This window comes from Canis lupus, chromosome 22 (genome assembly GCF_011100685.1).
Source record: "Canis lupus familiaris isolate Mischka breed German Shepherd chromosome 22, alternate assembly UU_Cfam_GSD_1.0, whole genome shotgun sequence".
Classification (NCBI taxonomy): Eukaryota; Metazoa; Chordata; class Mammalia; order Carnivora; family Canidae; genus Canis; species Canis lupus.
Genome location: NC_049243.1, coordinates 9,844,966 through 9,871,411, shown reverse-complemented (window position 1 = coordinate 9,871,411; position 26,446 = coordinate 9,844,966). Strand labels below are relative to the sequence as shown.

The window sequence follows — 26,446 nt, the reverse complement described above, 5'->3', positions numbered from 1 at the left end:
CCTTCTTGGTCTCCCTACATTCTACCCTCATCTTTGTAATTAGCACCTTTATTAAACTCCCCAAGGCACTGAATTTAAGTGTGCCATCCTCATCCTCATCATCATTATTATTTTTAAATTGTTATTTAATTAAAAATAATTTATTTTGTTAAAAAATGAAAAATAATTTTATTTTTTTGAGAGACAGAGAATGTGTGTGTGTATTTTTGTGTGTCTGTATGCAAGAGGGAGAGGGAAGGAGAATCAGAAGCAGAGTCTGCCCTGAGCACAGAGCCCAACATAGCGCTCCATCCCATGACCACAAGGTCAAGACCTGAGCCAAAACCAAGATTCTGATGCTCAACCAACTGAGTCACCCAGGCACCCCTCTTTTCTGATACATTTTGATTCAGATTTCCTAGTGACTGCCCTGCAAAAGCCTTCAAACAAGCTGAAGTAATTTAGCAAATGTAGAGAAAAGGGAAACACATGGACAATGCTTTGCTCATCCTCTTCCCTGACAGACCTTACCTGATCCAGCCACACTGGTCTCTTTGCTCCCTAAGCACCTCAGGCACAACCCACCAATGGTTCCTACAACACCTGCTCCCTCAGTCTGTAATACTCTTCCCCCAGAAACCCACATGGCTCACTCCCACACCAACTTTAGATGTTTTTTTCAAATGCCACCTTTTTAATTAGACATCCCTGGCCTCCCTACCTAATATTATCCCCATCCCTGCAATCCATCTCCTTCCCTCCTTTATGCAACTTCCTGCCACTTGTCACGTTCTTATACACTCTTTAAGTATTTCTTTTGTTTACTGATCACACACACACCCTCGCATGAATGCTCCATGAAATGCTCCACAAAGCCAGGGACTCTTGTCTGTTTTGCTCATGATATCCTCAATAACCAGACCAGAATTTCACATGCTATTTGTTGAATAAGTGAAATCCCAGTTCCAGAAACAGATATGTGGAAAGGACTCCACACTGGTGACCATTTTGGTCCCAAAACTTTTGATTAGCTTCCAGGTGTCATCACTTCCTGCCAACATCCATCTGCAGCAAGTACTCATGCCTCATCCATGACTTTCTGTGAACAGAGGACATAAGCTCTGCTAGGTGCATGTCCAGTCACATTCAGTCAGGCTACATTCATGGGGAGTTGATGCGTTGCTCTTTCCTCTCTCCATTTCAGAAGCTGAATGATGCACCAGAGCAATAAAGCTTCCCTTCACCTGGGAATATAACCCCATTGATCCTGCAGTAAGATAGACACTTTGAGCAGATATATCCATTCATACTCTATTCATTTTGAAAGCTCCTACTACATGCTCGGCTTTTTGCCAGAAGCTGAGAAAGTAAAGATGAATAAAATATGGTCCTTTCCCTCCGGGTGCTCTGACACACCACACTGGACTTCTATGAGGTGAAAAGATGAAAGGCATTCTCTTCTGTAGTGCAGAATCAACCCACTAGATTTTGCCACCCCTGGACAGCGCATTAAACACATGGAGAGACCTCCCATGCCCAGGAGAGCCAGGCCTTGACTCTGAATCTACAGGCTCTGAGAAATCAGAGTCATGATCCATTCTGATATCTGAGACCCAGAGAGAGAAAGCCCAAACCTACAACTAGGACCGACAACTACTGCAAACTCCTGGAGGCAGGGACATAACCAAAATCATTACTCAGGCCCAGAAGCTATGAATAACTGCAAAGAAATATTTGTTGAGTGAGTGAGTGAGTGAGTGAGTGAATGAAGGAAAAATAGAAGAGCTTAAGGTAATAAGGGATTAAAGTCACAGGTGGGTCCACTTATTTGCATATGGCCCATCCCTCCTAAACTGCATTCCCAGGGCCCATGGATCTTCTGGATGTCCACTAAAACTGGGGTAAAGGTCAGAGCCAAAAAAGGGGTTCAATGTGGGGAGAATAGGCTCAATGGTAAAGATTAGAAACAGAGCAAATCGGTAACTTCTGCTTGGGATTAGTATTTGGGCTCTCAGGTGTCAGCTGAACATTGATTATTCATTAGATAATGCAATTGCACTCAACAAAAGGCACAGCAAGATGGTTCTAAATAGCAGAATTGGCTATTTGTTCCCTTCAGGTTTGTGTGCTCCGGGAGAAACTAAATGCCGTTCCTCAGGAATCATGGCCAGCCACAGCTTTTTAGGATAGCTATCGAATTGGACCAAATACATCATTCTTTTCACATGCTTCCCATTAAATTTCAGTAACTGTCTCTAAGAAGTTAGACTGCAAGAGCCAGAGTCAAGCATGCAGGCTCTAGGGCAGCCAAGGGGTGAGAGGCAGGTCACCAGGAAGCCTCAAGCAGTGAATTAATTCTCTGAATGCTGAGCCCTGGGTTGGGGGAGGCCGGGAGAGTGGGATCGGGTTGTAGGAAGGCACTTAGGGCCCCTCACTGGTCACCTCCCAGCTGATGTTTCTGCTGTTCAGATGGGCTGATGAATACTCTTCTTCTCCTACATCTCAAAGTAGCACCTAGAATGTGGTTATAAAGCAATTTAGTATAGAAATACCATTTTTGCGGGCAAAGCAGATGTGAGTTACTTCTGCCATTTCTCACAAAACTTACAGGGTGTCAAAATCTCCAAACCACTCTTTAAAGCACAGTACCTGTTCTCTGCTCGCATTTCCAAAGTGATGGTTGGCACGGCCTTCATGCAATCGATCCCAGGGAGCTTCTATCAACCCTTTTGCAGAGGCTCTCAGTCCTGAGCATTTCCAGAAAGAACAAGACTTTTCTTTGAATAATCTGCTAGCTGGTCTGACAAAAGCAGGTGCAGATCTGTTTTTTTTTTTTTTTTTTTTTTTTTTTTTTTAGGTGCAGATCTTTTTAAATGCCATATGTACTCACGTGCTCTCCCAGCTTCCCTGCCTCCCCTACCCCTGGCCCCGCCCTGCCACAATTTTAAGAAGGGGTTGTTTGGATGGTTTTGTGTGTGTGTGTGTTTTTTACACAAATTTTCCCCAAGACTGCTGCGGTCAAAAGCAAGAGTTACAAGAACAATGAGAGGCGTTAATACCAGTGATTTTAACTTTAAAGTGGATTTTCAACAAAATTCGGTCTGAGCATCTGTCTAATGCATGGAGCCCCGCCGAGGCTGTTCTGGAAGAGGAAAGGGGGAAAGACCTTTACCTCTTAGGATGAGTCAGCCAAAAAAACGGCACCGTTCTGTTCCCTTTCTGCGCTCCTCTGCTCTCAGAATAATCCATGAGAGGGGATTTCTGGGTGGCTCAGCAGTTTAGGGCCTGCCTTTGGCCCAGGGCGTGATCCTGGGGTCCCGAGATTGAGTCCCACGTTGGGCTCCCTGCATGGAGCCTGCTTCTCCCTCTGCCTCTCTCTCTCTGTGTCTCTTGTGAATAAATAAATAAAATCTTAAAAAAAAAAAAAAAAAGGAATAATCGACGAAAGGAACCAGTGGAGTATTTCTTTGTGATCTTGCCGTCACCACCAGTCTGCTCTCACGTTAGATTTTCCCATTTTGTGCCGGAATGGAAATAAAATTGCAAGGCCCTAGCTATCTCTGATACAAGCCTCGAATAGCAACTAGAGGAATGAACAGCTCCCACCTCACTCATTGCTCTTGCAGGTAGAACTCTATTACATGTAAAAGTACCCTTTGAAATTCTGATGAGCCCCAAGCCTTTGAAAGCAGAGAGTTATGCAACAGCCAAAATTCTCTTTCTGTCTGACAGCTCCCCAGCCCTTTGACTCCTGCACCCTCTGGCAGCCTCCGGTCAGCCTCCTGCCTCCACGCCAGATGCCTTGGAGCACCCCAAGGTACAAACCCTCCTGATGGACGTCAGAAACCAGGGGGGCATGGGGGAGGCAAAGGGCAGAACCAACCCTGTTAGGGAAATAGGTATGTAAATTGAGAAAACAGAATGCACCCACATATACAGAACCAGAGGGACACAGCCTCCATTCATTTATTCATCCTCCAAAGATTTATTGAGCACCTGCTACATGCCAGGTGCTCAGCTGGCTGCTGAGGATATGATGGTGAGAAAAACAGAGATAGCCCCTACCCCCTAGGAACTCACAGTCTGCTGGGGACACCAACCAAAGGATCCCACAAACCACAAACAGCAGCTGCTGAGGCCAGCGTGACAAAGCGAGGTCCATGGGGGCCTGTGAGTGTGTGGGGAGGTCTCCGACCAGCGAAGGCTTCCAGGGGGATTTTTGGCCTGAGATCTAGGAAATGAAGACATGAGGAAGGAAACCAGAAAGGCTTTCACGTGGAAGGGGCCTGGCCCTCAATGCAATCCAACCCACATAGACTCTAGGCGTTGATTTAGCTGTTCCACTTGGATGGAATGTCTGAACTGCACAGGGCCAGCCGGGTCTCGTCTTTCATTTCATATTTTCTGAGGAAAATATGTGCTAGCTCTTTATGAATGTCATCACATCCATTTCTGACAGCATCCCTGGCACGTCAGGGGTATTACAATCTGCCAACCTAAGTTGGAGTTGCCAACCTAAGTGGAGGATTGGCTTTGGCTTATGGTTGGGAGTTGGCAAATCTCTGGCCTCAATTGCATGTGTGTGTGTGGTGGCAGGAGTGAGAGCAGCCATCTTGGGCCATGAGGTGAAAGTATCTACTGAGGATGGCAGAGGAATAAGCTAGAAGGAGCCTGAGTCCCCCTTATCACAGAGTCACCCTGTGAACTAGAGAACTGAGGTGCAGAGAGGCTGAGCAACATTCCCAAAGCCAAGCAGAAAGTGACAGGCTGTGCCAGGGTCGAACCAGGCTCGGTGTGATTCTGAAGTCTGCACGCCTCGTCGCACACCGCACCGTCTCAGATCAGGGATTGCTATGTCTGCTTCCCAGTGCGGTGACTAGACGCTCTGAAGGCTGAGATTTTCTTCTTTAGGCCTACTCAAAACCGCTCTTGTTTGAAAGTAGCTCATTCCTCCCCTCTTCCGTAAAACACAGGCAACGACTTGCCCAAAACTGGCTCATTAAACACCACACACACACACACACACACACACAACCTTTAAGTGCTTGAAGACAAAGCAGAGACACATCCCCACTCTGCTCTCTCCTCTAGAGAAACAACCCCATGCCTTCCATAAAGCAGTAGTCTGCACCCAGAAGCAACTGCAGCATTGTTGGAGCAGAAGAGTGGACCAGGCTCCTAGCAAGGGCTCAACATTCCAGAAGCTGTGGGGAAGGGAACATTCTTGGAGTCAGAGCCAAGTGCCAAGTCCCAGGGGTTTGCCATTGCTCTTTAGGTTTCTAGCACCCTGTTGTTCTTTCCATTTGTATGAGATTCCCAGATCCTACAAACGGGCCTTTTGGATATCCCCAAAAGATTGGGCAAAGTCAGTCCCTCAGACACCAGAAAGGATTACTAAAGGGCGCCACAGGCTTTTCTTAGAGTAGTCATCCAGGGCAGTTTCCAAATGACAGACAAAATAAGAAATAAAAAATAATGTAAAAAAAAAACTAAAACTCAGTGCACTTGCATTTGCACCTCGTACATCTCATTAGCGTGTGTCACAGCTGGGTTGCAATGTGTGGCACTGGCAGAGATGGCCTGCCCCCTGGAAGGGTGCATCTCGCCAACCCCAGGGCCTGCTGGTTATACAGACCACAAGTCAGTTCCATCAGCTCTCTCCACATGCCCCTCACCGCCTTGCGGAGCACACCAAAGATCCATCACGGAGTTTTATTCGTGACCTCGGGTAATCAAAATAGGTGGAAAAAATCCCAGAGGTACACAGGGTACAGGACACACTCTTAGAAAAATGCATACCTCATTCCTAGCTAGAGCTAGGCTTCCATAGTCTCCTACTCTGGTGACTTGGGCTTAACCACACATGAACGGTGTATTAGTCAGGATTAGGCTCATTTGCAACCGACAGTAGCTTAAGCAAGACAGAACTTTATTTCTCTCCCATAAATGAAATCCAGAGGGCTCACGGGGTGGCTCTGTGAAAACTGGGGACTCAGGCTCCTCCTAGCTTATCTTCCTGCTATATCCTTAGTACATAACTCCCACCTCACAGTTCACCTGAGCCACCGTATGCACATCCGAGACCCGGGAGGGGCAAACTACCACCCATAAGCCAAATCCGCTCCTCCACCTGTTTTGCCAAGTAGGCCTTATGGGAATACAGCCATCCTCATTTGTTTATGTATAGTCTACTGCTGCTTTCAAAGTTCAACAGCAGGACTGGGTGGTTGGACAGAGATCATATGGCTCACGGAGCTCAAAATACTATCTGGGGCTTTATAGAAGCAGTTTGTGAACTCTTCTTCTAGACCGAAAAAAGAAAGAAGGACAAATAAGGTCATAGCAATCCAAGCCATTTCCCCAAAATCACACAGGACATTTCTGTTTATAAGCTATTGCAGAATTTAGTCTTAAAGCTCCATCCAGCTACTAGGAAGGTTGGGGGCCTCTCCTGACCAGGGCAGAGCTGGCCCCTGCAAGGGCTTCTTGCCTCCTCTGCTTCGAGCCACTGCTGGTTTCTGCTCGACTTTACAGACAGGCTCCCCTGTGAGGCTGACCACCCAGGCCCACGTTACCACATCAGGCACATGGGAGGAATGATTAAAGACAGAGATGAGTTGAGAGACAGAGACAGAGTGGGAGAGAGTCAGAGATCCAAGTAAGAGGCCTAGAAAAAGCTTGAAGGCAGGTATAAAACTTTGCTTACAAAAGCAGGTGTGAAAAAAACTATTTTTGTTAAATTCAACTTCTTTAAATTCTGCACTAAATTCAACTCTAAAACACTATCCTGCTGAACTGGTCAGAAACTCATTGTAGTCAGCACTGGGGCTCCTCTCCCCAGATTTGAGCAAAGGTCCCAGGGGCTTCTGCAGTGATACCTCCCAATAGTGAGTCACAGTGAGTATACTGGGACACCACAGGGTCCCTTCAGGTGAGCTGAGAGACCCAGAGAGGCAGACTCCCTAGACATGCTACTCCCTCTGAGGCCTGGCCCCCTCCCCAGGGCAGAGCCACCTGCTACTCCAACCACACCCTCATTTGCACCCCCAGAAGCATGTCCCTTCTCTGCTTCCCCTCTGGCTCATGGAGCAGCTTTTATTTTCTGCCAGGTTAAGAATAAAAAATAAAAATAAATAAACTCATAATCAAGGAAATAGCAAGAGTCTGACTAGCTGTTGGAATGGGAAGTGTACGAAAAACAGTAAAACTAAAAAAAAAAAGAAAAAAAAGAGTTAGCACTTAATACTTCATAGACAGATAAATGTGACCAAGTTTAACATCTGTGTTAATATTACCAGGTTTAACATCCGTGCATCTCCTCTACCCTGTAGCCCATTTACAAGTCTCTGTGGATCCTTTAGGCCTTAACCTCAGGCTGGGTTTCCTCCTGTTGGGGGCCCGTGGAGGGGAGCATGAGGGAGTGAAATATTTGGGAAAGAGCTGGACATCTTGAGCGCCCCGGAGGCAAGTCTGCAAATAGCCTGAAATCGGCTCTGATAATAACCACACCTAAATTTAAGCCTATTCTGAAACAATCATTTCTGTTAAGATCCTTGTCAATAGAAATTGATGATTGCTAAGTGGGAAATATCCAGACACCATTGATCAACAGAACTGGATCTCGATCTGTGGAGGGTTCCTGAGTGGGACAAGCTGAGTTAATACCCAGCTCACACACAGCAGGAAAGCAGTGCCACTTGTAAAAATACTAAAATACTGCCACCCTGCTTGGTAAAAATGCACTGCTCTGAGCTCCCAGGTGCCACCTTAGCCGCTGGCCAGCAACCTCCCCAACTTCCTACAATCCAGCAATAATAGAGTCAATGCCTAATCATCCTGGATGAGAATGTTTTGAAAGGGGAGGAACATGAGCAGCAAGGAGACAGCTCCCCTCTGGGGTCACCACGCCCAGTTGTGCAGGCTGTTCACTGCATAAGTTCTCCTGACTGAGGTAGCCACATGGAACTGAATTCCATCCTGTGCTCTGCTTGCCAAGTCAACGTGCCCTGGTACAGGACTGCATCCATCCAGGAAAAAGGGAGCCTTTTTCTAATGCACACAAAGGTGCTATGTGTTCCAGCAGCAGGCTTACTTCAGAAGCTATTTTAATCATCCAGGCCCCAGTGGAAGAAACCTGATGTAGGGTAGGAGTCAGAGCCTGAAAAGTCAGAAGTCAATTTTTCCTTGCCAGTAACCAGCCAGGAGCCCTGCCAGACACTATTTAATTTATCTGAGCCTCAGTTTCTTTAAAAACGGTCATAACACCTACTTTACAGAGCTGTTGAAAAAATTAAATTAAGTGAACTGCCTGACACAACGTGTGGCAAGAATCAAGCGTTCAACACCACTAATCATTACTAGAAATACTGCTGCTATTATTCTCAGCAAAGGGCTATCTTCCAAGCCTTTGAAATACCTAAAGGGCAGGACAGGACATAAGGAGAGCCATCTGGGACATATTAAAAGGATGCGTGATAAGTAACAAACTTCCCAAGAGGTGTCCTAGGACCATGGCCCTTTCTCCTAGATGCAGAATTTAACATGTGAATGCAATTGTGATCAATGACATGTAATATGAGCTTATCTGTGAATGAACTGAAATCACCTCTGAGCTGGGTCTGGCATCAGGAGAGCTGAAGGCAGGGAAAGGGTGATGCCTTAAAGACCCTGATGAAGAAGAAAGAGTCCACGAAGGCCAGGCGCTGATGCTGCCTTGAGCAGCCCAGAGTCAAGCAGAGGTGAAAGCCAACCCTGCTTCAGGAAACTGGGATCAGTCTCCGGGCTCTCGGGGAAGAGGGGCCAAAGGTTTCCAGGAATGGAACCAGGAGCAGACAGGACGGTCTGGAAGGGGGGCATCGCATTTCTGGCATCTTGACTTTCTAGTAGTGCTGACCAAGGTGCGGCCCCCTCCTACCTTGGCTCCATGGGCCTTAGAATGTCTGTGCTGAGCCAAATCTTGGACACTGAGTCTGCCCCAACCACCTGTTCAGACTCATACTTACTAAAATTAACCAGGAGCCTCCTGTATATGTGCAGACATAGAGATCAATATCATGTCCCCGGTACAATTGAAAGAGATACTATTTCATTCATTCATTCATTCATTCATTCCAACACATATTTATTGGGGAGTGCTTTACGCCAGGCACTGAGGATAAAGCACTAAACAACCTCCTCTCTGACTCATGTCCAGCCTCCAGCCACCTCTCCCACTCCAGCTGAGAAGACGTATACCCTTCTTCCCTTTACCATGGCCCCCACCTCTGGGATTACAGGTGCTGAAAACTTTCCGTGGACTTCAGATCTAGTCCTGCTCTTGCGCTTCAGCAGTTGCTGCAAGCTGCTCTCCCTCCTTCCTTATCTCCTGCCCTCTACGCTTGTCACAAACTGGTTGGTGTCCCTTTAGTGCAAGCATGCCCATCAGCCCTAAGGCTTACTGTGCTCACTGTTTTATAGCTCCCAAAGAGCTCCTCTGCACCCTTTGTATCAAGGAACCCTTCCCTCAACTCTGAGACAGGTGAAGGTTAAGAATCATCCACTTCATTCAACAGATTTGGCTGTTGAGGATACCTGCATGGTATCTTGTGTCTCCTCAAGCTTTCTAAATTATTTATTAAAATATTACATTATTGTATGTGTTATTTATACCTTGCCAACTTCAAAAAAAGTAAATATTATATTATATTTCATCTCTAATGGGAGATATTCTAGTCTCCAAGTCTTTTGGATATTGATGGTTATAAATAGAGCCTTGGAAGTACACAGTGGCAATTATCCCTGCCCTACGTTTACTCCCAAGTCCAAGGCTTGGCCTAAAATAGCCCCCCCTCCTTCTCACAAGGAGTTTGCCGAGCCATCTGCCCCCTTCTTAAGTGAGCTCTCCAAAGCTGATCTTCTCTCCCGGGAATTTATCACTAAGTGTATCACTGTTTATCATTATCCACAATACACTGAAGTTGTGTGATGGTGTCGTGCCTTCCCCGGTGACCAAAATGTCCTAGGGAGTCCTAGTGTTTACCCCGATGCCTAGCACTGTAGACAACACACACACTGATGAACTCAATTGTCCTGGTTCAGTTCTTCCTAAATACTGTTCATGATCCCTTCTCTCTTGATTACCCTGCAAAAAAAAATTTCTTCTCCAGGCTTCCCAGATGTCAATATTCATATTCATGTTGTTCTCAGTATTTGTTTAGTTGCCCTTAGTACTTCCATCCACGTGATTATAAACTCCTAAGGGGCCCCTGGATGGTGCAGTTGGGTCTGCCTTTGGCTTGGGTCATGATCCCGGGGTCCTGGGATGGAGACCCATGTGGGGCTCCCTGCTCCTGAAGAGCCTGCTTCCCCCTCCCCTCCTCGCTTGTGCTCTCTCACTCTCTCTCAAATAAATAAATATAACTTTTTTAAAAAGTTTTTTTTTAAACTCCTAAAAGGCAGAGAGAGAGAATTTAACTCCATTGTAAAGCAATGCATAGTTCCACACTCTGAAAGTTGCTTAGTAAAATGTTTTTGATCCTGGTAGTTGGTTGATGATGGTAAAAGTAAAAGCCATTAGGACTGTGATTAATGAAGATACTTTATGCAAGTTTTCCCCCAAGCACAAGTGAGAGGACATGTAATCCCATTACCAATACTCAATCTTTCACTCTTGGGGGATTTCCTCACTAATTAGTCTGAAGCTGTAATTTAGCCTATACTTTAAGGAATGTGTCACATGAGGACACTTCTAATTTATTTCTGACCTTCCTTGAATTTAGAGGCACATATGCCTTTGACCAGCATTTCCCCAACTGCTATTTTCCTGCTGCAAAGAAAAAAAAAGTAATAATTTATCCAAGACCTGAGAAGGGGAGGCAAGCCCAGAGCACATGCCCTGGCACTCAGCCTAAGGATTTTGTCCAGCTTTGTTCCCGCAAGCCTGCCTTCTAATGATGAAGTAGAAGGAGCTTTGCACTACATTACTAGGACTTTGAAATGGACAAAGAAATGTAAGCAGAAGTGAAGTCTGTCCTATGTGGGTGGAAACTTTTAAGAGCCAATGAGCAATTTGCTACATTCCCTCTTCCTTCGGCCACAACAAGGAGAAAGTTCTAGATGATGGCTACTCTATCTAGGTCCCCAAGTGAGGACAGCATACAGCATGTCCCCCCAGCCTACCTGTGATGGCCACAGGCAGAGTAAGCAAGAAACACATTTGCTGTTTTAAGTTACTAAGATTTGAGGGTTGTTTGTTACTGAGGCATAACCCGGCCCATCCTGACTGACACAATTATCCTAAGTAAAGGAACTCCTATCCCAGATTTTGATAAGGTATACTTTGCTATCACCCCTGAATTTCTTCCTGGAGGCCTACCTCCACAGATGATCTCCAAGAGCAGCCTTCCTAATTCCCAGAGATTCCATGGCTCCCATATGGAAGCCATATGGAGATTCTCCCTCCAAAATAGTCTACTCACAACAGTCCACTCCTGCTAAAAGCCACTCCACTCCTCCTTTTCCAGAAGTCCAGTGAAAGCCTCCACCGAGGTTTGATGGAAAAGTGTATAATCCACCATACATCCTGTATTGTTCCCTCCTCTCAGCTCCCGGCCCTGAAGGATGCAAGGCTGGCAGGGCCCCCTGGCCACTGAGGGAACAGGAGTCACCCAGTCGCCATGTTCTGACAGCTTGTCACATTATTTTTCCCTGTGGGGGCTCTGATCCCTCCATTTAACCTTCTTCTCAGTCCCCTGAGACCATGGGCCTCTATACAAGGCTCCCCAGGCAAAGCAAAGCAAGATTGATGCCCTACAAACGGCCTGCCATGCCCGAGAGGGCTCTCCGTTCAATGCATGGAGCAGCCCATTCTTCGCCATCTCGGGTTCCCACACTGGACACCAAAGCGGGAGCTTGGAGCCAGGGCAGCAAGAATTCAACCTTTATTCATCCCTGAACACAAATGATCCACCACACTCCCCTAATCTCCTTGGCCCTCTCACCTTACCTACTCAAAATCTTTCCGAAGTGCCCAGGCCTTCCTGGAATAACATGTGATTCACGCTGCCCTTTGGACAGAGGCGCTGGAGCCAGGAGAGGATCAGAAAGTTTGGAGGGAAGATATCCATTTAAATATTGACCATGGAGCATTTCCCCCTTCTATTCCCACCCCCACCGATGTGCCTCCTTCCTCATTTGGCTCTTATTACAGCAAGTAGCACCTTGAGAACAGTAGGCTGGATTGTGCTGCTGAAGAATCATGAATTAGCATTAATACTGATTGTTATTTGCATCCACAGTTCCCTGCACTGCAGGTAAAAGTTTCCTAAGGGTTTGGGCCTAAGAGCAGGGCTTCGGGGACTTCCAGGGGGCTGTCGAGCAATCCATATAAAAATGATTTCATCTCAATTCCCTGAGTGGTTTCATAGACCAAAGCACCTCTGAAGGACAAAAAGACAACTGTAAAATTACCTGAAAATAAATGCCTCCAAAGTGTTCAGAAATAATCCAGGGTGAGGAGAATCGGGAGGCTGATAACTAATCCATCAGCTCCTTTTTTTTTTTTTTTTTTTTATCCTGCATCTAGACTTTTTTCTTCCAAGGCCGCAGCCTGTCACCGTGCAGTTTATCAGCCGTCACTCCATCTCGATTCTGGATGACATGAGATCAATGGCCTAAAACTGCTCTCAGATCTACGGAGAAATTTATAGCACCAGGCTCTGCTGTGCCCTGGCTGGGCCCGGGTCCCAGGGCTCCGAGGGTGAGCTTGCCATGCAGACTTCATTTCCATTTCAAAAGCGGATTGTGACCCACTTGGAGAAGGCGAGTTCAAGCCATCAGATCCAAAGGAAAGCCTGAGTCAGAAGTCTTCAGCACTTACAGAACAATAACTTTGAGGAAAGGGGAAAAAAAAAAAAAAGACCAACCAATGATTAAAATTCTCTTCCCCTTGAAAAGACTCTAGCTTCTTGCCTTAATTTCTTTTGAATCATGTGGGATTTATTAATAACAAAACCCCAAATTTGCAACCGCATGTTTTAGGCTCTGAAAGCAATTAATCCATCCAATTTATTTAACTACAGAACTCCTGAGCATGGTTTGAGCAGAGATTTGTGGCTCTTTGAATCCTCACTGAGGGCTCCTTTGGTTATCTACAACCTCTCTTCTTCCACCATGAACTGTGTAATTTGGTTCTAATTTTGCCTCAGAGTGCCTAGGAACCATAAGCGAGGTCCAGGAGCCCAGGCTACATCCTATATCCTATACTTTTCAAACAAAACACTCCAGGGAAATTCTTAATCGCCCCCACCATTCCTCCCTCCACACACACTAAATCCTTGGATGATAAGGGGAACATTGGCTCTCTGTCCACAACCCCAGGCTACAGGCAGCTTTGGAACACACAGCTCCTCACTGCCCTCACCTCCACCCCTGCCCCCCCTCCCCACTATTTGTCTTGAACAGATACCCAACAGAAGATATACTGTGGGGACTCTGGACCTGCTCCTGGCTGAACCCAGAGAAGCCTCAGCTTTCTGAGCAAAAAGAAAACCCTACTGTCTGCTTGAACTCTCCTTGGAACCAGACATCCAAGAGGAAGTTCCCAAGAGGACCTGCATTCTCCAGAGGATGAATCCTCTGGCTGGGCCCACAGACAGCAAGTGTCATCTCAGTGTACGCCTCTCCGACTTGAGTCTCTTGGGATTCAGCTAGACCACTAACTAGCTAGTCACTGTTCCCAAACCAGTCACTTCAGACAATTGCCCTTCACCTTCCTCCTAGAATAGAGTCTACCTGTTTAGGCTTTGTTCACTTCTCTGCCCTGCCCCTCTTTCGCCCTCTGTTTACCCTGGTGAACCTGTGATTTCAGAATGACCTCCTTCAACCCCATTGCCCAAGGATAGAACTGGAATTCCTCAACGTGGTGTATGAAGCACCAGCCTGCTCACTCTGGCTTTCTTCATCCCAAGGTCCCTCCTCCAGGCCTAGGATCTTCATGCCATTGAGCTGTTCCTTCAGGAGGGAATGCCCTTTTCATCTCCACACCTCCCTCTCTCTCTACCCCCAGATAATGTCTGCTCATCCTTCAAAATTCAGCTCAAATGTTACCTCCTGCAGGAAAATTTCCCTGAGCATCTCTACTCCTTAGCACAATTGGGCCCCCTTCCTCTGGGTTCAAGAAGGCATGCAATGCATACCGGCACCACTGTTCTTGACATGTGACGTGTGTGCAGATATTCCACCCCCCTAAAGACTGTGGGCACCCACCTGGGATGGGCTGCTGGGTAGGCCTTTATCACAGCAATCCTCACACCTGATTGTGGTGTCCTTCCTCTTCTAGTTTTCCTGCCTCAGGACTGGCAAGCAAAGTCACTGATTTCTTCTCCTTCTTTTTCTTCTACTTCTCCTTCTCCTTTCTCCTTCTCCTTCCCCTCCTTCTCCTCCTTTTCTTTTCTTTTAAATAAAGTGAGGAGAGAAGCATAGAACAGATTCTCCCTCACAGCCCTCAGAAGGACCCTGCCGACACCTTGATGTTGGACTTCCAGTCTCCAGAACTGTGAGAATATAAATTTCTGTTGTAAACCAGGCAGTTTGTGGCAGCCCTAATAGACTAAAGTTGAAGAGAAGCACAGAGTCACACACTGGCTCCGTGTAAGTCACAGAAAATCACCTGGTACCCCTGAGCATCCTAAGAGTGAAAGTCTTCTGGAATGTTCTCGCTCCCCCAGAATAGCAAGTTGCTGTCTACTAAATATTTGTCTTGTAGGTGGTTTCAGTCATGATACATGGCTTTTACGGAAATGGGTGGTGAAAAAGTCTACTGGGAACTGCTTTTTGCCATCATCTGATCTCAACCAGAGAGTAAGGTACCAAAAGATTTTGAAATGACATGAAAGCAGAAAAGTTACTTGAACTCTCACATGACCATTTTTTTCCTTCCCTTGTGAATCCATAAACCTACAACTATATCTAATTGTTTCCCGAAGAGTGGGAGGAAAAAAGGGGTAAGTAAGATAGTTGTAATGAAAGCAAAGAAGCAAAAAGGAAACAGGAGAGGTGTTGTTTTGTTTTGTTTTGTTTTGTTTTGTTTTGTTTTTTGTCTTTCTGATTAAATATGTCACCTGGGAACTAAAAGGTTTAGATGACATGGCTTCTGATGTCTCTTCCTTGCGCTTTAAAAGGAAATGGTAATTAACATGAGCTCAGGGCTTCCTAAGCACCTGACACTGTATTACCTTACACAAGTCAACTTTACAAGGTATTATTATTAATAGCCCCCTTTACAGAGAGATCAAGTAATTTGCCCAGGGTCGCACAGCAATTCAATGGTCAAAGATTTGAACCCAAGCAGCATGATTCAGAGCCTGTAGCCAACAGCCAAGTTTTGTTTCTTATCAGGTGAGGGTGGAATTCCAAAGCATCCTGACACACAGAACACACACAAAAATGAGGAACCCAAGACCTGGACTTGGTCCAGGGTTTGTGAGCATCTAGTACTGGGATCAATCCAAAAATCAATGTTTAAACAACATTTACCTTCACCCCCAAACTGCCTCACTGGCTGCCTGCTGAGTTTGAATCAGGGCTATGGAGGATGCTGTTCTGTGGGTACCAAAGTTTAAAAGTCTCAATGCCAGTACTGACAGCCCAATATAACAGAGAGGGAGATGCATTTTAAAAAAATTATCAAGTTAGCATTTGGAATGTAGAAAAGAGCTTGGCTGCATTTCTAGAGAGCAAACCCCAGCAAAACCCAGCGACTTAGGAATTCTGAGATTTCTACAAAGTATGCTTTCGTTACAAGGATGAATTGGATGCCTCTGAAGTGCTGCCTGTGTTCTCTGCTTGGAGGAGCCCTTGCTGCAAACCTCCCTGGAAGAAGGTTTATCCGATGCAGTGAGCCTGTTGAAGGGGGGCGGGGGAGGGGGAGATGGGCCCTGGGCTTATAATATTTTTTAAATAGTTAAAAGGTTAAAAAAAATAACCCTTCTCCGCACCCATCCTTAGAATTACACTTTCCAGCGAAGTCTAGTTCCCCTTCCTGATAGATATAATCCTAATTAAAAATAAATTACATGCTGTATAGAACTTTAAATGGAAAAGATAATCCTATTACGTATGAGAATATATCCTGATTCTCTTTCCCGCTAAACTGTGGGAGCTATCAGATCCGCCTGAGCCCCCCATTGTCGCCGCTTTGAAAACTTTTCCTGCAGCCCTAATCCGTCACGTGACACCCGTGTCAATCTCGGAGTCTGCACGCGAGTTTCACAAAGCAGGCATTAGGCTCGGGCCCAGAAACCCAGCTTTGCGGAGCCCGCAACATTTGCATTCCGAGAAAACGCCAGCCATTGTGGGCCTGTGTTTGTTCTCAGGATTGCAAGACAGTTGCGGGCGAAGTTGCTAAAACCTTAGAGAAAGGGGCTCCTTTGAGCCAGCCCCGGGCCTTTGGTATGATAACAAGTCGATCTGAGCTGCTTTTGTAGGGGCTGGATCAGCGCTGGGGGAGGGCGAGTCCCCCTCCCTCCCTCCCTCCCTCCCTCTCCTCCCCCCCCCCCACCTCCCCCATCCCCACAGACCCCACCTCCCAGGACACTTTGCATCCCCCGGGAGATGCTGTAGGCGCTGATGCGCTATTTTAAATCCTATTTCCATAATCTGGAGGCCGCAGGCGGCGGGGCCGGAGCTCCTTCTGCTCGCGTGCCTTCACACCTCTGCAGCCGGCTCGGGAGGCCGTGCTCGCTGCTCTGCTCCTGCGGCTCAGCCCCGGGCTCTTTGCCGCCGCGGCCCGGGTCCCCTCGGAGCGGCCGAGTCTCCCCGCCCGGGATAGAACGCTTTGCACGGCCCACTTAGGCCGCCCCCCCCTCCACCCCTCCACCCCTCCTCCAGCTTGGCTGGCGCCCGCTCCCCCACTCCCCCGCCCCAGCACGCCTTCGCGGATTTCAGGAGCGTGATGCCGCGAAGCGCTTGGAGTAGAAATATTAGGTAGTTCTGATTCTCCAGCCGAGCAAAAATAAATTTAAACAGCGCGCGGCTGGGGTCCTTTGGGGTCCAGCCCAGAACGGAGGGGCGCGGGGGCGCAGGGGGCGCAGGCTGGGCCCGGCTTCCAGCCACTTGCGCCGGTGCTCTAGCCAGCTGTCTACTCCCGGAAACAGCTGAAAGCATCCTTTTCTCTGCGACTCCGGTCCCGCTGCCCCCACCCTCCCCAGCTCGCTCCCCACGTCCTCGGCTCCGCAGCGCAGCGCCGAGCAGATCTGACCTCCCGGGGTTACAGCCGCGGCCGCGGGGAGGCCGCTGTCCGACTGCCGGGTTCTGAATCTGTCCGCGTCCAGGCTGCCCCGGGAAGGGCATAATGAGGGGGAGGCCGGGACCCTAAGAGCGCTAACGGTCACCTACAGGCCCCAGGCCGGGGTGGGAGTGCTGCGAGGCGCGGACAGAAGACAGAAAGTTCTCTCGGCTGTGCATACCCCTGAGAAAGGTCCCTCTGCTGCAGCACAGAGAGAGCAAGCTATTAATTGGCAGCTGGGTGGGGTGGAGGGGAAAGTGGAAGAGAAGGCTGGGAATCGCGCTCCTGTAGGGGGCGTCGCCTTTCCCTAGTGCCTGCGCCGCTGCAGTACCTGGCTTCGCTGCTTTTAGCAATACCAGGGCAGCAAGGTGGAGGAGGCGGGAAAGGAACCCAGAGTCACCCACGCGCTAGGGAAGCCCCCAGCTACCCACAGCCCCGCCCTCTTCCCAATCTCAGAAGAGCTCTTATTTATTGATCGCTGGGGCTGCATTTTCCCCCCTTTGGCAATTCCAGGGCTCCTACTTCATTCTCCCCCACCCCCGCTGCACGCCCCACCCCGCCTCCCCTGCGTGGTCTCCCTACTTCGGGGGGCGGGCGGAAAAACCTCCCGAAGGTGTTCTGAAAAGACCTCAGGACGCATTCCCTCGGGTTTGAGCAAAAGGAAAACACAGATGGATGCTGACAGTAGGACTAAAATCTGGATTCGGAAGAACGTTCCCCAAATGCAGTCTGCTTATCAAATCCATCGCCTTTTTAAAAAAAAAAATCTTCCAGTGCGTGGCTTTTGTTTTTACCTCTCCTCCGTGTGTATTTGCATAACCTGCTCCATAAAGCTCTTCAATAAGAACTCGTCTTGTCCCTGCTTGGAGCTCCAACTCCTGGGTCTTCTCGGATTCTGAGGGTGGGGGGACTACCTGTGGGGGGCCTCGCCCAGCCTGGCCGGGGGTGGGGGTGGGGCCGGGATCCGCCCAGCCCAGAGTCTGGCAATACCGAAGCTCCACACGTTTGCAGGCAGATGGTTAAGTTCCCCCAGGTTCGTGCCAGGTTTCAACGTCATGCTGTGATTTTGTTCTTCTGGAACGGGATGAGTGTTGCTTCTCGGAGCAGCCCTATTAGGACAGAAAGAAAATCCTCTAAATAAGCGGAACCAGGCATCAGGAGGGAAAGTTCTCTAAATGCACTTTAATACGAGCCGGGTATTGTGTGGAATTCAGCGCCCATCACCGTTTAGCCGGAGAGTTATGGCAGTGATTGGGGATGAATAGAGGAACATAATGGATACATGTGGCGTTTGCTCATTATATTCAAGTTAGCCCAACTCCGCTGTGGAAACTGTTCAACTTTCTCTCCCCTTAGCTTGTCACAGTGAAATAATACAGACATTGGGGCCTCCAATGGGATCGCCTGCCATGCCATTCTATTTCCACTGCTAACGAGGGCTTCATAAGCCTTTGATACAGTCTGATCTTTGAAATCTTTCCAAATCTCCTCAAGCTTATGCTAAATCCTATTTGGAACTTTTTTTTTTTTTCCTGGCCTGCTAGCGGCCCAGGGCTTAAGAAAGCCATTTGGACAGTGACATGCATACTAACACATCGCAGAGCTCTTTTCTGAAAGGGAAGTGGCAGCCCTGATCGCCGAGGCTCACACGAGCAAATCACAATTTGGCGGACGCAATTTTGAATAGAATCAATTTCCCCTCGTCTTTGGGATTTCCTAAATCGACAAGGTACTGCCGAGCGCCTTGGGAAGCTGGGAGAGAAGGCTGTATAGGAAGACCTCACTGGGCTGAGCAAGTCGGTGGAGAAAAAGGCGAGGATCGTAAACTTCGAAGGTACAAAAGGCAAAAAAAAAAAAAAAAAAAAAAAAAGTGGGCGGGGTGGGGGGTGGTCCCGAGCTACTGGGGCGAAACCCCAGCGTGTTTGCTCTCAGCTGGAAAAGTGGGCTCCGGACGGACACAATTAACAAAACCATCCACTGCTTTGACTCTGGGCGACCTGTGCCAACTCCTCTGTATTCAGGGCGTTGACAGGAAAGGAGGAAAATAAAAAAAAAAAAAAAAGGCGAAAGGAGTTAAAGAAACAAAGAAAAGATTCCCTAATTTTCCTTTCTTGTTTTCCCCTCTAAGCCTTTCCACATTAAAGGGATTGTCAGAGGCCGGCGTAGGAGCGGCGCGAGGGCGAAGCTGCCATTGGCTGCCCGGCTCTGCCGATTTGCATATCGGCTGCTATAAAAGCGGAGGCGGCGCGCGGCGGCGCAGCTCCAGCCGCGGGAGGGAAGGGAGCGGTGCTCGGCGGGGGCGGGTCGGCGCGTCCCCGGAGCCCGCCGGGACCTCGCGCTGCAGCCCGCAGACCTCCCTCACGGGGCTCGCCGAGAGCGTGCTCCTAGGAGCCTGCGACTCACCCCGGGACCCGCGAACCAGGGAGGAATCATCGCTCAGCGCCTTGGACTAGCACTCGGGGCTGGCGGCATGGGTCCAGCGGGGCGCGGGGGCAGCCCCTGCCTTCTCCCTTTACAGCTCTTCAGCCTCTGCTGGGTGCTCTCGGTGGCCCAGAGCAAGACAGTGCGATACAGCACCTTCGAGGAGGACGCCCCCGGCACGGTCATCGGGACCCTGGCCGAGGACCTGCATATGAAAGTGTCCGGAGACGCCAGCTTCCGCCTGATGAAGCAGTTCAACAGCTCGCTGCTCCGGGTGCGCGAGGGCGACGGGCAGCTGACCGTCGGGGACGCGGGCCTGGACCGCGAGCGGCTGTGCGGCCAAGCGCCACAGTGCGTGCTGGCCTTCGACGTGGTCAGCTTCTCCCAGGAGCAGTTCCGGCTGGTGCACGTGGAGGTGGAGGTGAGGGACATCAACGACCACGCGCCGCGCTTCCCCCGGGCCCAGATCCCCGTGGAGGTGTCGGAGGGCGCGGCCGTGGGCACGCGCATCCCCCTGGAGGTGCCGGTGGACGAGGACGTGGGGGCCAACGGACTGCAGAGCGTGCGCCTGGCCGAGCCTCACAGCCCCTTCCGCGTGGAACTGCAGACGCGCGCGGACGGCGCCCAGTGCGCGGACCTGGTGCTGCTGCAGGAGCTGGACCGCGAGAGCCAGGCCGCCTACAGCCTGGAGCTGGTGGCCCAGGACGGCGGCCGCCCGCCGCGCTCCGCCACGGCCGCCCTCAGCGTGCGGGTGCTGGACGCCAACGACCACAGCCCGGCCTTCCCGCAGGGCGCCGTGGCCGAAGTGGAGCTGGCGGAGGACGCGCCCGTGGGCTCGCTGCTGCTCGACCTGGACGCGGCGGACCCCGACGAGGGCCCCAACGGCGACGTGGTGTTCGCCTTCGGGGCCCGCACCCCGCCCGAGGCGCGCCGCCTCTTCCGCCTGGACCCGCGCTCCGGCCGCCTCACCCTGGCGGGACCCGTGGACTACGAGCGCCAGGACACCTACGAGCTGGACGTGCGCGCCCAGGACCGCGGCCCCGGGCCCCGGGCCTCCACCTGCAAGGTCATCGTGCGCATCCGCGACGTCAACGACAACGCTCCGGACATCACCATCACCCCGCTGGCCGCCCCGGGCGCACCTGCCGCCTCTCCCTTCGCCGCGGCCGCCGCCGCCGCCGCCGCCGCTCTCGGGGGTGCGGACGCGACCTCGCCCACCGGGCCCGGGACGCCGGAGGCGGGCGCCGTCTCCCTGGTGCCAGAGGGGGCGGCGCGCGAGAGCCTGGTGGCGCTGGTCAGCACCTCGGACAGGGACTCGGGCGCCAACGGGCAGGTGCGCTGCGCCCTCTACGGGCACGAGCACTTCCGGCTGCAGCCGGCCTACGCGGGCAGCTACCTGGTGGTGACCGCGGCGTCGCTGGACCGCGAGCGCATCGCCGAGTACAACCTGACGCTGGTGGCCGAGGACCGCGGCGCGCCCCCGCTACGCACCGTGCGGCCCTACACCGTGCGCGTGAGCGACGAGAACGACAACGCGCCGCTCTTCACGCGGCCAGTCTACGAGGTGTCGGTGCGTGAGAACAATCCGCCCGGCGCCTACCTGGCCACGGTGGCCGCGCGGGACCCGGACCTGGGCCGCAACGGCCAGGTCACCTACCGGCTGCTGGAGGCAGAAGTGGGCCGCGCCGGGGGCTCGGTGTCCACCTACGTGTCGGTGGACCCGGCCACCGGGGCCATCTACGCGCTGCGCAGCTTCGACTATGAGACGCTGCGCCAGCTCGACGTGCGCATCCAGGCGAGCGACGGAGGCTCCCCGCAGCTCTCCAGCAGCGCCCTGGTGCAGGTGCGGGTGCTGGACCAGAACGACCACGCACCGGTCCTGGTGCACCCGGCGCCGGCCAACGGGACCCTGGAAGTGGCGGTCCCCGGGCGCACGGCGAGGGACACGGCCGTGGCGCGCGTGCAGGCTCGGGACGCGGACGACGGTGCCAACGGGGAGCTGGCGTTCGAGCTGCTGCAGCAGGAGCCGCGAGAAGCCTTCGCCATCGGCCGCCGCACGGGGGAGATCGTGCTCACAGGCGACCTCTCGCAGGAGCCGCCGGGCCGCGCGTTCCGGGCGCTGCTGGTCGTGTCCGACGGCGGCCGCCCCCCGCTCTCCACCACCGCCACCGTCAGCTTCGTGGTGACCGCGGGCGGCGGGCGCGGGCCGGGGGCGCCCGCCAGCGCGGGGGGCCCGGAGCGATCTCGCCCGCCTGGCTCGCGGCTCGCGGCGTCGGGGCCGGCGCTGCAGTGGGACACGCCGCTGATCGTCATCATCGTGCTGGCCGGGAGCTGTACGCTGCTGCTGGCCGCCATCATCGCCATCGCCACCACCTGCAACCGCCGCAAGAAGGAGGTGCGCAAAGGGGGGGCCCGCCGGGAAGAGCGGCCCGGGGCGGCGGGCGGCGGAGCCTCGGCTCCCGGCTCCCCGGAGGAGGCTGCCCGGGGAGCCGGGCCCAGGCCCAACATGTTCGACGTGCTCACCTTCCCTGGCAGCGGCAAAGCGCCCTTTGGCAGCCCCGCGGCCGACCCGCCCCCGCCCGCGGTCGCCGCGGCCGAAGTGCCGGGCTCGGAGGGCGGCAGCGCCACCGGGGAAAGCTCCTGTCACTTCGAGGGGCAGCAGCGGCTCCGCGGCGCGCACGCCGAGGTGAGGCCTTCCTTCGGCCGGGCGCCCCCCTCCGCGCTCCGCGGACAGGCTGGGGGACGGGACTGGAGGGGCCTGGGTGTGCCTGCGCCGGAGATGCCTAACCTGTCGCACCTGTCTTGTTTGTTTCTTGTCCAACCCCCACCTCCCCTCCTCTCCCCCTCCCGCTCCGCATCCCCCATCCCTTGCTGCAGCCCTACGGCGCCTCGCCCGGCTTCGGAAAGGAGCCGGCGCCCCCTGTGGCGGTCTGGAAAGGACACTCCTTCAACACCATCTCGGGCCGGGAAGCGGAGAAGTTCAGCGGCAAAGACAGCGGTAAAGGGGACAGCGACTTCAACGACAGCGATTCCGACATCAGCGGGGACGCTCTGAAAAAGGATCTCATCAACCACATGCAGAGCGGTGAGGGCTCTTCTTTCCTGCCAAGTTCAGCTCTCCTCGTCTCCCTCCCTTGCCGCCCTCCTGTCCATCTCCGTTCCCAGCCAACACCCCCCCACCACCACCACCACCCCCCCACTTTTTCCAGTCCCCGAGATCGGCTGATTTCAAAATGCCACATCGAGGCAGCTCCACCACTTGAATAAAGAACACTCCCATCCTGTTTAGGTGCAGGCAGGGGTGATGCTCTAGCTACCTGAGGAGGACAGTTCTGCCCCTCGGGGTTTTCACTTGCTTCCGGCAAAAGGAGCTGAGCCGACTTCACCAGAAGGTGGCTGTATAGGAAGCGGTGTTTCGAATCCTGAATCCCCGCGTTCACCCTCATCCTGCTTGCTTTTCTTTTCAGCCCCGCCCTGACCCTGCCTGACGTTCTGAAGAGGGAGGCGTAGCTGTGTGCCATCTCAGTAATAATCACCAGGCTCTCTCCCTTTCTCTTTTATGCTAGGACTGTGGGCGTGTACCGCGGAGTGTAAGATCCTGGGCCACTCTGACCGCTGCTGGAGCCCGTCATGCGGAGGGCCCAACACGCATCCCCCACCTCACCCGCCAGCCCAGATGTCTACCTTCTGTAAGAGCACGTCCCTGCCTCGGGATCCTCTGCGCAGGGACAATTACTACCAGGCCCAGCTGCCCAAGACGGTGGGGCTGCAGAGCGTCTATGAGAAAGTGCTGCATAGGGACTACGACAGGACAGTCACTCTGCTCTCCCCTCCCCGTCCGGGGAGGCTCCCAGACTTGCAGGAGATCGGGGTACCCCTCTATCAGTCCCCCCCTGGCAGGTACCTGTCCCCAAAGAAGGAAGCCAATGAAAATGTGTAATCCCACGCTGCATGTGTTCACAACATATACAGGTCACTCCGAGAAGCCCCTAAGTTATTGACTGGTTTCAGTGTTGTACATATAAATATGCAAGATGTGCCTTAAAATGAAGCTGTTGGAAGCTATTTCCAATCACATTGGTACTGTTTGGTATTTGCAAACAAAAATGTAGTTAATGTAATTTTTATGAAATGTGTGCAGTATTTAATTTTTATCATGCTATTGACTTTAATTTCACTTGCAGCTTGCCATTTTCTTAGTGTTTTTAACCTGTACATTGTGTAATGTAATGTTTGTATATAATGAAATTTTGTTATATTTTTATATAATAAAAGCTAAAGTGGAAGTTATTGCCAAAGGAACTGTCTGTAAGACAAAAAAAAAAAATGTGGGAATTACTTAAAATGGAAATTTATCTTTCACCTGAAACAACCTAGTGTTTGAGAATTTTTGCCTTGCCAAGTATACCTTGTATATCTTGCGTCTGTGGTAGATTCCAAGTTCAATGTTATTTAATTACTTTTGGTTTTCTGTAAACCAAACCGTGTCACTTATAAGCACAGTAATAAAGGATTTGTCATGTGTTTGAAGAATCTGCTAATTGCTTTCCATGAAGCTGCCTACAGTTAGACATTCACAAATAATCTGAGTGCCAGAATTAAACCTTCTTTCAAGTGCTAATTCTTTGGGCATTATTAATATTCACAGCAATATTAAACTTTCAAGTATTGGAAAGCCTCATCTGAGTATTAAAAATACTTTATTTTGGAAATCATGTGCATTTCTATTTACATCAGGCACTCTATAAAAATTTTTGTTCTCATTTATTCACTCAACGGATATTTATGGAGCATCTACAAAAAGTAGAGGGAGCTGTTTGGGCTGTTCATTCACCAATCAAACGTCTGTTGAGTTTTTACTAACTGCAGTAACTCCCCTAAGAGCTGGGGTTCGAGGTTAAGGAGACATAGTCTCAAGGAGCTCTTAGCATATTAGGATGTTAATAGTAAAAATACGCTCAAATGTATGGGTGAAATGACGTACTTGGGATTTGCTTTAAAATATTCTAGGAGAAAACTCAGGGGCTATATGAAGCAAGACTGATAAAATATTGATCCTTGTCAATGCTGGGTACCTGTGGAGGTAGGGGGTTAATTATACCCACCTATTTGTGTGTCTGTGTGAACTTAATGTTTGCTATGGAAGGTTTTTAAGAGACACTCAAAAGACCTATGTCTATGTCTTATACTCCATTCATTTCATTTGAAATTAAAATGATAATAATGAAGGCTAACATTTACTGAGCAAGCTTTAATATGAGCCAAGATCCTCACAAAGCCCTCCGCAGGAATTATCTCATTTAAGCCTCAAACTTCCCCCCATGAGATTTACAAATGAGAAAACTAGGGCACAGCAAGGGTAGGTAAAATGCCCAAAGTCATACAGCTAGTCAATGGCCAGAATGAGGTTCAAACCCAGATTATTCAAGTCAAGAAAATAAAATGAAGCAACAAGAAGGTTTTTGTTTTGTTTTGTTTAACTTGAAAGAAACACAGAGGTGAATAAGTCCCGATGCATTGCCTTTGCTGCCTGATTATTGTTTAGCCCTTTATATTTGTGAAGTGCCTGTGCCCCTTTATTACTAATTATAGAGTGTGAGGCACTGTAGTGAATAGAGGAGCCCTCAAAGCTGCCTGTTGAAGTCATAATTGAAACCAGTGGTGGCTCCAAGCTGAACAGCAGGGTGGGCACACACAAGTGCTTTGCCACCCACGGCCTGCACAGAGTTCAGTGGTTTCTGCAGGGAGCTGAGCTGAGCATGCGCCTGACAAGCTTGGACTCCCCAGACTTTGGGTTCTCAAAAAAAAAAAAAAAAATTGTGGATATGACTAGGTTACCAGACAGCTCCAGAGCCATGATGACCAGCCCCCAGCAGAGAGACCCCTAGGGAGAATGCCCATTCTGACATCTAAATCTTTATTCTTGAGCTTGTCCCATCAAATGCAGAGTGAATAACGAAGCAAAATAAAGAATGAATAATCCCACGCTGCAGTCTAAAAGCATCCAATCTCTGAATATGTTTGCCTGCTTATGCCCTTCAAAAGTAAAATAATGTCATTGTCATTACTTTATTTTGCAGCTACAAACTATTTCATTACCCCCAAAAAATCAGTTGTCAAAACCTCTATGATGTCACTGTCATATTTTTCCCTTAGAGTAATGACCATTAGAAACCTTATTTTTGCTTGGAACTTAAAAAAAATCAGATATACAATTCAGTCCTTAAAATTGTTTAAACAAAAAAGGAAGGGAGGGATCCCTGGGTGGTGCAGCGGTTTAGCGCCTGCCTTTGGCCCAGGGCATGATCCTGGAGACCCGGGATCAAATCCCACGTCGGGCTCCCAGTGCATGGAGCCTGCTTCTCCCTCTGCCTGTGTCTCTGCCTCTCTCTCTCTCTCTCTGTGTGTGTGACTATCATAAATAAATAAAAATTTAAAAAAAAAAAAGGAAGGGAAGGAGAAGGAGTAGGTCTTTAAGGGCCAACAGCAGGAACTCTCGGAGAAATGGGAGTTGGATAAAAGAAGCTTTATGCTTTTTTCTAGAAATGTTGACTTTCAAGCACAGTCCTAAGAAAATGTGCTGCTTTATTAAATTAAATGAACAGAGTACTTCAGTCAATGCCTAGCCCATGGTAACACTTGCTACATTCCATCTTCCTCTTTCCTTACCTTTTTTGAAAGCCAGTCTCTACCATAACTATCAGTGCAGTCCCACCACTAAGGAAGATGACAGATTCAGGATGTCTGGCCTTGTCCTGCTACTGGTTTGCTTCCTCTACTTCT

The 26,446-nt window shown here is 50.3% G+C and overlaps 1 protein-coding gene and 1 long non-coding RNA gene across 4 annotated transcripts in view; one reads left to right on the top strand and one right to left on the bottom strand.

The window, feature by feature from the left end:
* The window catches only part of LOC111091828, a 54,932-nt gene extending 33,319 nt beyond the window's left edge, over window positions 1–21,613 (bottom strand). The window contains exons 1-2 of one of the 2 annotated variants that reach the window (XR_005376299.1): window positions 21,321–21,592; window positions 18,037–18,351 (exon numbers count right to left, since the gene is read on the bottom strand). This is a non-coding gene — a long non-coding RNA (uncharacterized LOC111091828). Of the gene's footprint in view, window positions 1–18,035; window positions 18,352–21,320 lie in introns of those variants that run through there. The other variant, XR_005376298.1, reaches the window with a different exon arrangement.
* Window positions 19,506–24,193, top strand: LOC485469 (protocadherin-8). Of its 2 annotated transcripts, none has more exons than XM_038569677.1 (3): window positions 19,506–22,058; window positions 22,541–22,748; window positions 23,230–24,193. In XM_038569677.1, exons 1-3 carry the CDS (start codon window positions 19,713–19,715, stop codon window positions 23,601–23,603), a joined length of 2,928 nt encoding a protein of 975 aa, XP_038425605.1. In that variant the 5' UTR covers window positions 19,506–19,712; the 3' UTR covers window positions 23,604–24,193. The 2 variants fall into 2 exon arrangements, with proteins under 2 accessions (XP_038425605.1, XP_038425604.1); XM_038569676.1 differs by having other exon boundaries at window positions 19,506–22,349.
* Window positions 24,194–26,446: the final 2,253 nt, after the last annotated feature.